The sequence below is a fragment of the Meleagris gallopavo genome, chromosome 10 (genome assembly GCF_000146605.3).
Source record: "Meleagris gallopavo isolate NT-WF06-2002-E0010 breed Aviagen turkey brand Nicholas breeding stock chromosome 10, Turkey_5.1, whole genome shotgun sequence".
In the NCBI taxonomy this organism is placed as follows: domain Eukaryota; kingdom Metazoa; phylum Chordata; class Aves; order Galliformes; family Phasianidae; genus Meleagris; species Meleagris gallopavo.
Window position 1 is genome coordinate 13,142,547 of NC_015020.2, and position 14,375 is coordinate 13,156,921.

A 14,375-nucleotide genomic window follows, 5' to 3' on the forward strand; every position below is an offset into this window, starting at 1 on the left:
CTTAGGTTGGAGGGGACATTAAAGATCACCTCGTTCCAACCCCCCTGCCATGGACAGGGTTGCCAATTGCTAGATGGGATGCTTCTTTGAAGGTGTGATGAAGCAGCTACATTGGACTGCTCATGCTTGCAACCACGCACCCTGGAAACACATGGCCCCTCTGCTTTTCCTCCACCTCATCACCAACCTCCTTCTCCCCCTCTTCCATAAGTTATAGTGCAGTGGCTGCCACAGCACTTAGCTGTGTGGAAAATAGCAGGAGGAAAGCATTGGGTGTATTTTTAACTTATTTTCCTGCAATTTAGCAGTGGGAAGAGAGAAAAAAATTAAGTTGTTCCATGATACTTAACAGAGCTGGTGGGAAAATAATCTTGGTGAAGGGGCCAACTATGGGCATGCTGTAGTTATCATGAGCAGTGGAACCAAAAATCACACCATACAAGACTATCAAGGCATCCTTATTACCTGCTGTATCTGCTCAGGCACTGATTTTCAAATCACCTGTAGGCAGTCAGTGTTCTTTATACTGCTGGACCTCTGTCAAAAGTCTGCCAAATGGAGCCCAAAGTTCCCAGGGGTGGTTGGCTGCCAGATAGCACCTTCCATTCACATCATAGCTGAATAAAACCAGGTTAAGTTGAGACTCTACTCTCAAATTCCCAGCATTCATAGAGGTTTCCAAAACCAGGGCTGAGAGCCCTTGGCTGAAGGCACGCCATCCTTCCCAAAACCCAAATGCCCGCAGGCATCTGTGCCATCCCATGGCCATGGAGCAGGTAGCAGGTGTGGGACGTGGTTCCAGCTGTGTTTCGGTACTTGGCTACCCAGAGCAGACAGCTAAACTTGTGGGAAGAGGCACCAAGTTCAAAGGCTGTGAGCTTCCATCCACCACCAACAGATTACATCAGCAGGACCAAAGCTACAAACAAACACCCCCGTTTGCCAGAGCCACGGATTACTAACAGCTCCGTTTAATAGTCAGTTGAATTATCATCTGGAGTTTTACATAGTGCTACAGTGATTTTTGAAGTTGTTTTCATTTAAAACCTTTTTAAAGTAACCCGTAAGGGTCTTGCGTTTCTTGCCCCGTGGCTATCCCACCCTAAAGCACCCTACTTTCAATCTACAGTAGTAAAACGTCACATTAGAGTTTTAATATAACATCAAGGAACATGAATCGTAGCCATCTTCTGAAATAAAAGGACAAAAGGACCATCTTCATATGTTAAATAACGGCACGACAAGTAAAAGGTAGTAAGGCTAGTATGGGGGAACGGGCATAGCAGAGTAAAGAAAATGGCCCAGAGGTTCTTCTCAGGTGAATGATCACTCGTTAACTCAAAAATAAATCAAGGAGAGAGAGCAGAGGAGTGAGGGAGAATAGGAAAGGGACAAAAACCATCCTCTTCAGCAGCACAGAAAGGGGCAGAGGTCCAGCAGAGGAAATACTGCACAGAGCCATGGGCAGGATTTTTTGGCAGATGGGGAAAGACATCAGCTCTGCAGGTATGGCACACCTGGGGCTCTCCCCACACATCTCCCCGGAGATGGGTCTGCGGCCATGGGGTGAACCCTCTTGATCTGAGACATGGTGGCACGTAGCTGGTGTTTGAGTTGAGCTCTTGAGGTTAACTCAGGGATTTGGACAAGAGAATGCAAATTCAGACAAATTTCTAAGTTGCTGAGACAGGGTGAGAAACTGAGAAGAAAGCCTCCTTAAAGCCAGGGTTATCGTGGAAAGGGGCAATGCACAGACGGGCAGCAACACTGTGACAGTCAGTCCCATGGAGCAAAACCCACCTTGGCATGGGTCAGTGGCCAGAGCAGCACAGGTCAACCTGGGAAGAGCTCAAGCCAGAGGGATGATGGTTCTGCAGAGCTTTTATTAACCACACAAAGGCTTTGAAGTAGGGGAATGGGAGCCCAGTGGAAACAGCCATGGCACCCCATCATCAATTTTGGGTGAAGAAGCCCACAAGAAAGGTGCAAGTATTCAGGGTCTTCCTGGCAGCATTCCTGCGCAGTTCTCATCTCAACTGCTGAATTTCATCAGCAACGAAAGACAGGACGCTGCTACCAAGAGGAAACCCTTCTGTGTTCCATATAAAAGCCATGTAAGCAGTATTACTTGGCCAGCCACCAAGCTGTGTATGGGCCAGAGCAGCCCTGGCCCAAGCCTTGCTCCGAGGCGCTGGGTGTTGTGCCCTGTACCCATCCCTGGTCAGCTGTCTGGCTGAAGTTAAAGGATGACTTGGTGTCGGCTGGAAAAAGCAAAAAGACCAACTCAAAGCATCCTGGTCAGGATTCCCAGTGGCTGGAAGGAAACGGGACACTTGCCCAAGTACATGTAGAGACAGTCTTGTTTTGAGCACCAAGCGTTTGGCATCGTCTGGCACATCCAAACATAAGGAGACACGTGGGAGAAGAGGCCCAAAGGTCCTGGTTGACTTTCTCCTTGCAAAAAGCAAGTGTTGGCCCACCTAGCCCTGCTAGATGAATTCATCACAGGTTTCCCACAGGTGCCCAGGTAATACTGACTGCTGCTGGCTGCTCACAGCAAATCCCAAGTGCTGCCCTGAATGAGAGGTCTGTAAGTGGGAAGGGAGGAACAGAGCAGCGTGGTCCTGCAGGAGGATGCTCCTGTGCTGTCTGGCTGGCTGCTGCGCAAGCACCAGAGGGCAGTGCTGGTGGCTCCCATCCAACACCACACAAATACTCCAGCCGCATCCTGGGCAGGTAGCAGTAGGAACGAGGTGGGAAATGGAAAGAAACAGGCTGAAGATTGTTCCTGCCAAGACTGAAAAATGGAAAGGAAATTTCGCTCCGAAGAGGCATCATAAGAAAAAAAAGAAAAAAGAAAAAATACAGCAGGGTTCCTGTCTCGTCCACATCAAAGATGAACAGCCGGCAAATCCAGGGGTGCCTCCTCTGCAAAGCAGGCTGGGAGCTGAAACTAAAATGAAGCCTTGTGCCGCCTCCAACAGCAGCACTGGTAGAAGGGTTCTGGAGAACAGTTTGCTCTCAGCAAAGCTCAGTGTCCCAGAACAACCCCAGTTCTCTGATTTATTTTTTTTTTAGAAAAAAAAAAAAGAAGTCACTAGTGAGAGATGCAGATGTGAGCCTGAATATGGGAAAGCAACATCCCCTCAAGAAAGAGCACAAAGGACAGACAGCCCTGTAGGATGGGTATGCTATGTCCCACTCCTTTTACCGGGCACACCTTGGGCTGCTCTATGGCTCAGGAACAGTGGATGCAGAAAACAGCCTTGTTCATGCCAACCGGATGCTGCTATCTTGGCTGGGGTTCTCCTAAACACTACTTTGTCATCGCTTTCAAGTCTTTACTATGGTGGATTTGAAAAATAATAAAATAGAAGGGGTTTTCTGGTTGACTTCCTAAGAGTCTGATCCCACAAAAAAAAATTAAAAAAAAACAATGATGTCCACATAGCTGCTGGCCCCGAGGCCAAGCTGCCTTTGCCCTTGAGGACTCACATCTTTGAGCAGACATGGGCTTTGACCATGGCAGAAGAACCCTGAGGAGTTGGGTTCCCTATCACCACCTCCTTTCCTTTCCCCTGGGCTGGTGACACCAGGCCAGCCCTGCCCTGCAGTGGCACCAGAACTGATTCAGGTCCCTCCTCATGCCTTACAATTAGAAAAAAACCACAAAACCTCTAGGATGCCCAGTGACTGTTTTGCACCATGATGACCATTAGCATCTCGACCTGACTCGCATCACCATGCTTCTCCTGTGACTGGGGCAGGGACATAACGTGGTGCAGAGGGCTGTGTCCTCCAGCCTGCCCTCCTTGTGCCATGCACCCACACCCACCAGCTGAGGAACCTCTTGGCAAAACAAAGAAAAAGAACCAAGAAAACTGGGTCCCACAAGACTCCTACCTAGAAAGGCTGTTGGCCAAGTTGAAGAAGAAACTAATACTGAGTCAGTCCTGCACAGAGCAGCCATTTCATTCCCTAGTCCAATTTTTATCTCCAGAGATGCCCTCCCCCCACCCAGTCCATATATAAAACCCCCACAGCCACCCCGGGAGGGCCAGCGTGCGGCCCTCAGTAGTCCTTGTCCCCATAGTCATTGTAAAGGACGCTCAGAGTCTGCTCCTCGCACGTCTTCTTGAGGTCACGGCTGAGCTCTGACCAGTTGAGCCCGTAGGGCTTGATCTCGCTGTAGCGGCAGGCCAGGTACTTGAGGGACGAGCGCTGCAGGCTGATCTTGGGCTCCCGCAGGAGCCCGTTGCACCAGCTGCTCAGGTCCCCCAGCTGCGAGAGAATGAGGCCAGCTTTCCTGCAGAGACGTGATGGGGTGGTGGGAAGGGGATGAGAAGAGCGGGAACAGAGAAAAGTAAAGCGGTTAGGGACGCCCGTGACTTTGCCCATGTCCTGTTCTTCTACTCTGCATCATCTCCACGCAAGTTCAGGTTTGGTGAGGATTTAACGCCCCTTGGGGAGTGGTAGCAAAGAGGTGGATGTCAGCGATTAATCAAGCAGCAGCACCTCCTTTGCTGCAATGGAGAAGAGCAGCTGAGCTCTGAAAGATCTAGAGCACAAGTCTGATGGGGAACAGCTAAAGGACTGGGATGGGTCAGTGGGGATAAGAGGAGCTCAAGGGGGACCTCATCGCTCTCTCCAATTGCCTGAAAGGAGGCAGTGGTGAGGTGGGGGTTGGCCTCTGCTCCTGGGTAACAATGACAGAGTAAGAGGTGAGTGCCTTAAGTTGCAGCAGGGGAGGTTCAGGTTGGGTAGTAAGAAAAGCTTCTCATAAAAAGTGGCGAGGCACTGGAATTGGCAGCCAGGGAGGTGCTGGGGTCACCATCCATGGAGGGGTTCAAGAAATGCATAGAAATGACACTAAGGAACACAGGTTAGAACCTTAACAAGCATGAGCTGATGGTTGGACTAGATGATCTTACTGGTCTTCCCAATCCTTAATGATTCTATGATATCGGACCCCAAATCACAGCGCAGGAAAGTGGGAGCAAAAAGGCAGTAGGGAGAAATCCCATAAGTCACAAAGCATGACATGCCTGGCCACCACACATATCCTTCCCCTGCACTGCACCTGGCAGCTGTGCTGCTCACTTGTGGCTCAGTGCAGGGCATCTCTAAGGAGATGTAGGAATTAGATGACCTTTGAGATCCCTTCCAATCCAAGCCATTTTGTAATCTACATGGGCATGGCATAGGCAATGCTCTGGAATTATCACTTCCCTCATAGGCACTTGACAGGAGGGATGAGATGGAGAAGAAATGCACAGTAGTAACACGCAGTAGTGGGAACCAGCAGGCTGAGTGTGGAGAGTTAGGGGAAAAAAAGCATTCACAATTTCATGCTTGTTATCTGTATTAGTTTGGCTTGTGGGGGTCTGTTATGAGCCCCACAAGATGCGATATCATAAAACGTAAGTACAATCAATGACACTCCTGATACATGACTTACAGTGTTCATAATAATGGTTTAGGAAATGCGTCTCACAGGACAGCATGCTAGCTAGGAGGACTATATTGAGGCATACAACATAAGTTGAATTCCAAAAAGCTCTGAAAGAAAAGGGGATGTGGTGGCACCTCCCTCCCCCTCCGCTTTTTGGAATGCACATTTTGCACCTGCCAGTTGCAGAGAGCAAAACAAGCAGTAGCATTTGGTAAAGAGCCATCAGGCAACCCACACTGTCTGTACAGCCCAACTAAAAAGCCAGGAGACAAGGTCAGGTGGTGGAGAGAGAGGGGAGGAATCCAGTGCAACAGAAGACAGACATGCAGCACCCTTGGGGCAACACAGCTTTGGGGTGGGATTATCCTGGTAATGGGAAGTGCTGAATGTCCAACCTCTTGTGTTGGAAGAAGCAGTGGAAGAGCACAGACAATCCCAGCCAAATATGAGCTAAACTATTTTCTCTTCTTTTCATGGTTTTCTTCTGGAAACTGCACTTCTAACACACTTATCAAGAACAACATTTTGTCCAGATAAAACACATTATGTTCATCTTAAACTTGTCTAGCACTTCCAGCAATCTCCAGGGAATCTGGCAAATGTGAAGGTAATGGATCTAAATAAAGTGTCTTGCAGGCAAGTATTACATGTGCCTGGAAACCCAGACGAAAACGGAAGTGATCCAAGGGCTGGAAGGAGTTTTCCAGCCAGCTTTAAGGTCAGTTGGTGGGGTCAGGATAGAAGACATTCCATCGGTAGCTGTAACAGCATCCACGCAGCACGGGGCAGGTTGCAGACACACAAATCATGATAGCAGGGTGAAAATAACCCTCTTGGCACATTTTTGCTTGGATAGGCAAGACATGCTTGTAGAGCATACAGCTGTGTTGGTGCTGGCTTAACAGCTCAAGGGTATATACAGGGAACGCAGAAATACCCATAGCCACACCATACTTCCAACCAGGGCAGAGCCACTTGGAAGATGACGATGACCCTTGAGGCTGGGCTGGATGGGCAGCCTGAACTGGTGGAGGGCAACCAGCCCATCGCAGGGTTTGGAGCTCCATGATACTTAAGGCCTCTTCCAACCTAAGCCAGTCTATGATTGATTCTATGAGCCCAGGCCCAGCCAAAGCTAACACTGGCTTTCCTGTAGCTGAAACCCTCCAGAGGTCCAACCTGAAGAAGGGATCTGAGCGTTCCCCAAGCAGGCAGAGCCAGAAGATGGCACGACAGCATGGAGGTGGAAGAACATTGCAGAGCCAATCTCGTGGGTTCAGATCCATGGCTTCAAAGGAGCATCGGCAACATTCAAACAAACACTCTCTGCTGGCTAAATAACATCATCTGCAAGTGATTTGTCCTGTCACCACCAATCTGGCTGCTTTGCCCTTGCAGACAATCAAACAGGAGGCCTGCTTTCCAAGATTTGTCATCACCAGATCTGACTGCAGCTGCCTAAACGACTTTCCAAGCAGCGCGAGCTGCAAACAATTCATCAGCAACTCATGTCATCCCATCCTGAGCATTTCCAGAGGGTGGAATTCATCCTCTGACATGTAGGTTCATGCAGGAAATGGTAATATTTGGACAATCCAGTGGCATTTCTTGTCACCCCATGCCAACGTCACTGCCACGTGGGGCTGGAGGATGCAGCTTCCACCCCGTTCTGGGGTTCATTTGTTTCCTCACTGATGGCAATACTTGTGGCTACGTGACAAATCCAGAATCCAAACTAAGGAATTTGATGCATTCATCACAAAAAAAAAAAAAACCACCACAACAGATGTCATGGTGCATGCAAACTGGGGATGGATTTTACATGTAGCAGAGAGGACAGAGTCGCACCACCAGAAAACAAAGGTGAGACATGAGTCCAAGCCTGCTGGTCTCACAGTGCTGTGGGAATGAGGAGCTGGTGGAAACCTCAGCAGAGCTGAACTAGGAGAGGTTCCCAAGAGACCTTGCATGCAAGAGAACAATCAGATACTTGCTGAATTCTTCTGACTCCCCTTCAGGGGGACCTGAGAGCAGCTTGTCAGTATCTAAAGGAGGGCTGTAAGAGACAGATTCTTTAGCAGAGTCTGTAGTGACAGGATAAGGGAAGTGGTTTCAAACTGAAAGAGGGGTGATTTAGGCTGGATACAAGGAAGAATTATTTTTACAGTAAGAGCACTGAGGCAGTGGCACAGGCTGCCCAGAAAGGTGCTGGTGCCCCTGTAGACAGACAAGGTCAGGCTGGATGGGCTCTGAGCACTGAAGGAGCTGTGGGTGTCCCTGCTCAGTGCAGGGGAGTTGGACCAGACAACCTTTAAGCGTCCCTTCCAACTCAAAAGATTCTGTGATTCTACGTGGAGGAAAGGGGATCTCTGATCCACTGCTAGAAATCTATAAGTGATGATCTGGAGATGCAGGGCTGGAAAACAGCAATGCAGCAGAAAGAAGAGCTGTCCAGAGGAGGGCACTCAGGGGATTGTGCATTTTATAGATAGGAACTGTTGCTGATGTCCATTTGAAGTAATCCTGACTACTAGCCAGACTCAAGAGTCCAGTTCCTTGGAGGCCAGATGCTACAAAACATCACTGCAGCCCACATAACTTCACAGCCCAACTTGCTAAGCTTTCTGGAAAAACCCATATTACTAGGAAATTGCTCAAAGACAAGATGCTGGAGGAGATGGGGAGAAGGGAACATTTGTTTGGCTCCCTACACCCTGCAGCTGGAGGGGCCACAGCCACCTGAAGCAGCCCTGGTGGAGCTTAGCATGAAGGGACTAGGCCAAATTCCAGGGTCAGTGTAAATCCGGTGGGGTGGCAGAATATGATGGGCTGACTGATTTTCCAGCACCTAACCCTACTACATTTATGACCTTCAAGGGAGATGGCCAAATCCTAAACCTACACACAGGACTGCTTTCTGAGCCTACCTGGGTCCCAGCTCGTCCTCACAGCGCCAGGTGAACTCCCCAAAGCTCTCGTAGTGCTGGTTGTAGTGGTAAAGGACACGGTGCAGGCTGGGGGAGCCAAGGTCCAGCAGGGTGTTGTAGGCTGTTTGCTGCTCCTTGCCACTGGTATAGCCATTGAAGAGGTTGTAGATCTTGTCTGCAATTTCTGGGCAGAAGAACGAGGGGTATTCAGTGGGGTGCAAAGAACAAAGTCCACCAGGATAATGCTCAGCTCTAGTGAAGCCAAGAGACAAATCCTCTGTGGCGTTTACTGGAGCCAAGATTTGTCCCCTGCGGTATGATTAATGTCATATCAAGGCAGTGGAGGAACAACAGAGTAGATGGCATCCCCCAGGCTCAGCTGGACTAATCAATCCAGTTTAGGTTCTCATAGCTTGACCCAATTAGAAAGAGAAATGGTTGGTGACATCAGGTACTGTTAGTAAAATGCCATTTATCTGAAAGAAGGAACACAACTGGGATTTCTTTAGACACCGCTTATGCTATCAGCTCCTTTCTGAGCAGGTCAAGCAAGATTTTCCTCAGCTGTTTCTCCACCCATCCTCAACATGTCTTGAGTTCCTACCCCTTCATCCATCGTCTCAGCAGCACTGAGTGCATCTGTGTTTGTCTGGGGTGAAGGAAGCATCACAGCCAGGACAGGAGATACGTGCAGAGACATGACAGTCAGGAGAGCTCCCTGTCACTGGTCCCAAGCATCACCCTGTGGACACTCAATCCTATGCCCAGGCACAGGATACGTATGTACCCTATGCATAGCCTCTCCAACCCATATCCAAATCCCAACCAAGTCTCCCTGCCCATGAACAACGAGGCTGCTTTCCAGTTGTGTAGGCACACATGAAGCCTCGGGTCAGCGCAGGTCAGTGGCTCACCTTGAGCTTTGACATCATCCACCACGGGGCAGGGCGTCTTCACCGTCACATCACTGGACCTGGAGCGTCTCCCCGTATTATCGACTCCCCAGAGGGTGAACCTGGCCAGAAGGACAGCAGTGAAGCTGCAGGTCTTGGGCCCTCACATGAAGTGAGGGAGGCTCGCATGGAGGAGGTGACTCACATGTAGATGGTGTCTGGATCCAGGCAGCGGATGATGAGGGAGATGGTGGAGGAGAGCCTGTCAGGCACCTGGGCTGGCATGGCGCAGGGGGACTTGGCACCAGAGATGATGTCATCCACAAAGCTCAGCACCGTCTCTAGGGGGAGCGAAGAGGACATGCCACAGATGATGACACTGGTGTCCCCAGGGCTGTGCCCACCACCATGCTGCGAAGGCAGACCAAGGCTCACACATGAGTTTGGTGTGGAGACAGACCCACTGCTCTTCCCTACCATCTGTGGGCCCCCCTGCAAGGCTCACTGTCATGGCAAGGAGAGAGGGGCTACTTTCTCTCCTATGGGATAAGGAATACTTTGCAGCACCCCCTTGCAAACAGGGAGCTAGAGATTGTCCTCCAGCATCTCCATCCCACCTTCCCTGCAGTGAGACCCACTCACCAGTCTCCACCTTGGAGTGGTCCATCCTGTCGGTCACTTTCTCCTGGCGGAGGAGGTAGTCGACGATCTGCACCCCGATGGGGGGCTCCGAGTGCCCCCACTCCAGCACTACCAGTGTGCTGCTGGGTTCATGCACAGTGGAGAGCCGCAGGCTGGAGAGCAATGCTTGCTGGTGAGCACCCTGAGAGGGCAAGGCCCACCGCCCCACAGACCTGCCCCCACAAAGCCACCCTAGCCCCGCCACCCCCATCACCACCCCATTAGCCATCGCCACCTCCTAGACCCACCGTACCACGAGGCCAGACAGAGACCTACATGGGGTGTGGGAGAGGTGCACAGGTGGGCAGTCCATCGGCCCCAAAGGCACTTGAGTCGCAGCGACACCAGTCCTCGATGACATCCCCGCTGCCTGAGCACCACAGCGAGCTCATGGTGGCTTCCTGCAAGAGCTGGGAGTGAGGAGAAGGGGTTAAGTTCAGTCTGGCATCCCACCACCAGAGCACGCGCTTAGGGTGGCGACAGGCTGATGGTTGGACTGGATGATCTTAGAATCATTAAGATGGGAAGAGATCACTATGATTCACCTGTTCCCTGGTGGGTGACACTGAAATGGTTCAGCACGGTCCATCCACCCTGGGGATGGGGTCAGCAAGAGCTGCCAAAACTTGGTGTGATGCAAGCTGTCCGTAAAGAGCTTCGTAATGCCATCCCACCACCCCCCAGCTTCTCACCCGCTGCGTCTGGTTGTTGGTGACCAGCTCGTAGATGGGGGCTGCTTTGGTGACCTCAAGCAGGATGGGCTCTGCTGGTGCATCAGGGCTGGAGGTGACGTGGCAGAGGGGACAGGATGAGGGGCAGCGCCCACGGCTCTGGCACTCCATCCGCACACCCGCTGCCATGCGCTTGGTGCCTGACTCAGAAAGGCTGGCGATGTACTCAGGGAAGGTGAGCACTTTGGGGTCCCGCTCACGCTCCTCTGACTCATCTGATGGAGAATTGCCTGGGGGAGGGGAGAAAAGAGGGAGGCAGGGATGGCCTCCATACCATTGCCAAGGGGATGCTCCTAGGAGAGAGGGTGCCCAGACCCAACCCTCCCCCCCACCAGGGATGAAGTGCCCTCTGGTTTTGAGAGCAGAAATCAAGACCGGAAAGTCCACCCTAGCATCATCTGTGCCTCAGTTTCCCCAGGCCTTTGCCTGGCTGGTGATGGGCCAACCCTTGCACTGGGTCCCCACGAGAGGGAGCTTCGTTCTTGCAGCTGGAGGCTCATGAAGGACCCATCTGGTCCCTCCCTCTAAATCAGCTTCATTTCTGATTTCTTTTCTCTGCTCCCCTGGGTCCCAAAAAGCCCCTGTCAAGGCCGGCAGCCCCCACTCACAGAGGCACAGGGAGCACATCCCTTTTGTCAGCTGCTTCATGCCTGCCTCCTTGCATTTGTCCCCAAGAATTAGGTGATTCTTAAGAGGATAGCAACGATGAGGACAAGGCAGTAGGGTGGGAAGAAGCGAAGGAGGCTGAGGGCATTGCCAGCTGTGGCTGTGGGATGCTGCTGGCAGCACATCCACAGCTCTGTGGGAAGAACTTCCTATGGAAGGGTCTGCCAAGCCAATCTCTGAGACCCCTGCGAGGAAAACAGGGCTGTTAAACAAAGCCCTGGATACAGGAGCACTGCTCAGCCACCCCAGCGAGTTGGAATTGGATCACTTTGGGCTGGCTGTGAACTGCAGCTTCACAGGCACAGAGGGAAAGCAGAGGAGCCAGAGAATGAGATGTCTCTTGCAATTTCTCAGTCGATATCCAGCTCCTGACGTTTGCAAACAAAAAGCAAAGGAGGGAAAGTGGCAGGTGCCAGAGCAAAACCAAAATGTGATGTTGTGGGTGGAAAGAGACTGCCAGACCTGAAAAGCCTCCAAGCAGGAAAATCAAAGAGGAGGAAATTGCAGGAGGAGAAGAAAAAAAAAAAATACCCCAAACAAGTACTTGCAATCAAAAGATGCTACATCTGGATCCAGCCCTCAGCAAAGCAGCAGTAGGGCTGGACACAGGTGGGCTTGGGAAGAAGCCCAGGCTCCAGGAGCCTGTAGCATCCATTATCAGAAATGAGTGTTTTACACCCAAGTGGCCCCTAGTGCCCCAGAATTCCAGCTCTCTCCTTGCCTGTGCTGTTTCTAAAGCAGGCTGCAGATGCTTGCTCCTCTATAGAGAAAGCAGAGCTGTGTTGGGTCCCCCAGCCCCCCACCCAGTTTTCCAGAACCTGGTGACCAGTACAGCACTGGTGTGCAGACAAAAAAAGTGAAAGTAAAGTGCTGACAACCCGAGAGAGGAGCACACATCAGCAGGAGGAAAGTCTGGCCCCGGGATGCGAGTGGAAAAGAGCAGATATGCAGGAGACAAAGGAAAGGAAGGAACAGGATTAAAGGCAAATAGCAGCTAAGTCCAGAATCAGACAGGACAGCTTGGTGGGATTAGCGCCTTCGTCTTTCATCTCCCCAGGGATGTGGGTATTTATTTTCCTTGCTGGCCGGGCTGATGCTGGCTGCAGTCCATGAAGTCCTTGGACCAGCTTCAGTGAGTAGGAGCCGGGTGGAAATAGGAAAACGAGGTGGGGCGCAGCTTTTGCAGAGACTGGCCACTGTGCCTGCTGTGCCAATGGCAAACCCAGCTCCTGTTCAGCCAGGGGTGGCTATGGGAATAGTCCTGGGGCTCCTACCTTTACTGATGTCCTCATACTCCAGCCAGAGCTGCCGCTGGACCTGCCTGTTGGGGTACCAGATGGAGCAGGACTCCTCAAAGCCGTACACGGCCTCTTGGATGTAGTGGTTGCCAAACTGGTCCAGCAGTGCCACAAAATCCCTGCGGGAGGTGGCCCCATCCAGAGAGTGCAGCGCGTTGCTGAAGGCTGGGGAGAAAACATGAGGGGGATGCTCAAATCTCTGGGGATACCCTTGGACCCTCCACACATGCAATGTGCTCCCAACCCCAGCAGCCACCACCCATGCATCCCATTGCTGCCCCTTCTCCCCACATGCTTACACTGGGAGATGGTCAGCTGGTTGAGCCGGACGTGGTACATGACAGACTGCACCTTCCAGTGCTGCAGCAGAGGGTACCCCGACACCTCACTGAAGTTCACCATCCCTGCCAAGAGATGACACAATGCTCAGACATGGGGTAACCACAGCAGCCACAGTCCCTTGCACCATGACCAGGGTGAGATGACCAAAGAGGAAGGACCAGCACAAATCATATCTCCACCATCAGCTGTTCCGCACTCATTAACACTGCAATGTAGCAGGAAAACCCATGGGCTCACTTCATCCTGCTGGCAACAAGCCCCCTCCCACATCCCTCCTGCCTCCCCAGACATGCCCAGGTGTGCTAATTGCTTTGTTAATGAGAGCTGCGTTTTTGAAATGAGCTGTTAGCAGGCCTAGTCACCATCACACAATGGTTGTGGCCAGCCCAGGGGCTCTGGGGACTGAGCTGGACACGTGTGCACAGGGAAATCACCTTCCTATGTCCTTTGGGGGCATCATGGCAATGCTGGGGTTAAGGAAGACTTGAGACCCCTTTGAAACGGCCAGGATGAGAGTTGGGGTGGTCAACCCAGAGACAGACCCCCACTCCTGAGAGCAGAGTGACCAAGAAGCCACCAAGCCTGCAACAAAGCCCCAGAAAAGGAACTGAGGGCTTTGGTGGCCTTCATTTTGGTGGCCAGAGCATCCCACAGTGTGCTGCAGAACGATGCTGGGACTCAGCCACCTCCTCCCCAGTGCTGCCACTGCCACGCATCCCACATGGCAAACTTCTGCTCAGCAGGGAAGCAGTGAGTCCTGCTGCTAAACAGCCCCACAGCAAGAGTTCAGGAGGAAAACAACGTGCATTCACCCTCCTCAGCAAGAAAGGGAGGCGGAGGATAAGGAGGATGAGGTCTTCTGCCTTGCAGTGCTTCTTCCTTCAGTGCTGGCTGCTACAAACAGCTTCAAAGCATTGCTCTTCCCTGCAAAGTGTTTATGCAAAAAACAGCCCTTCCTTACTCAGCAGCTCTGCCTCTTGTGTATTCACAGCGATGCCCAGATCTGCCTCCTGACAGCACAGATTTCACTTCTTTTTCATTTTTTTTCCCCACCCTCTTAATCAGCCACAAAGAGCGAGCAGAGCAGTGGGAAATGAATAGGATAATTTGCCGGCTTCTGCCTCTTTGGAATTATTGCCACTGATGTCCCCAGTCCCTTCACGATGCTGTGGCCGTAGTGGCACTGCCTTAAGTCACATCTGTGATATCCTGTGGGCACTGCCAAACAGAGCTAGGACCACACCTCAGTCCTCATGGCCCATAACACACTGACAGGACAAAACAAAATGTATTTGGGGTTTTGAATACCTCTTTACACCAGTGACTCTGATTTGGAAACCTATCAAACTGCCAAAACTACTTGGAAAACATTCCTGCTTGGAATA

General features: G+C 51.5%; 1 protein-coding gene across 1 annotated transcript; it reads right to left on the reverse strand.

The window, feature by feature from the left end:
• Positions 1-930: 930 nt before the first annotated feature.
• On the reverse strand, positions 931-13,069 carry LOC104912388 (astrotactin-1-like). The gene is made up of 9 exons (XM_019618627.2): positions 12,948-13,069; positions 12,625-12,813; positions 10,646-10,914; positions 10,230-10,363; positions 9,915-10,066; positions 9,478-9,613; positions 9,294-9,394; positions 8,380-8,563; positions 931-4,306 (listed from the first exon to the last, which is right to left on the reverse strand). The coding sequence occupies exons 1-9, from the start codon at positions 13,048-13,050 to the stop codon at positions 4,072-4,074; spliced, it is 1,503 nt and encodes a 500-aa protein (XP_019474172.1). The 5' UTR covers positions 13,051-13,069; the 3' UTR covers positions 931-4,071.
• Between the last annotated feature and the right edge of the window lie 1,306 nt (positions 13,070-14,375).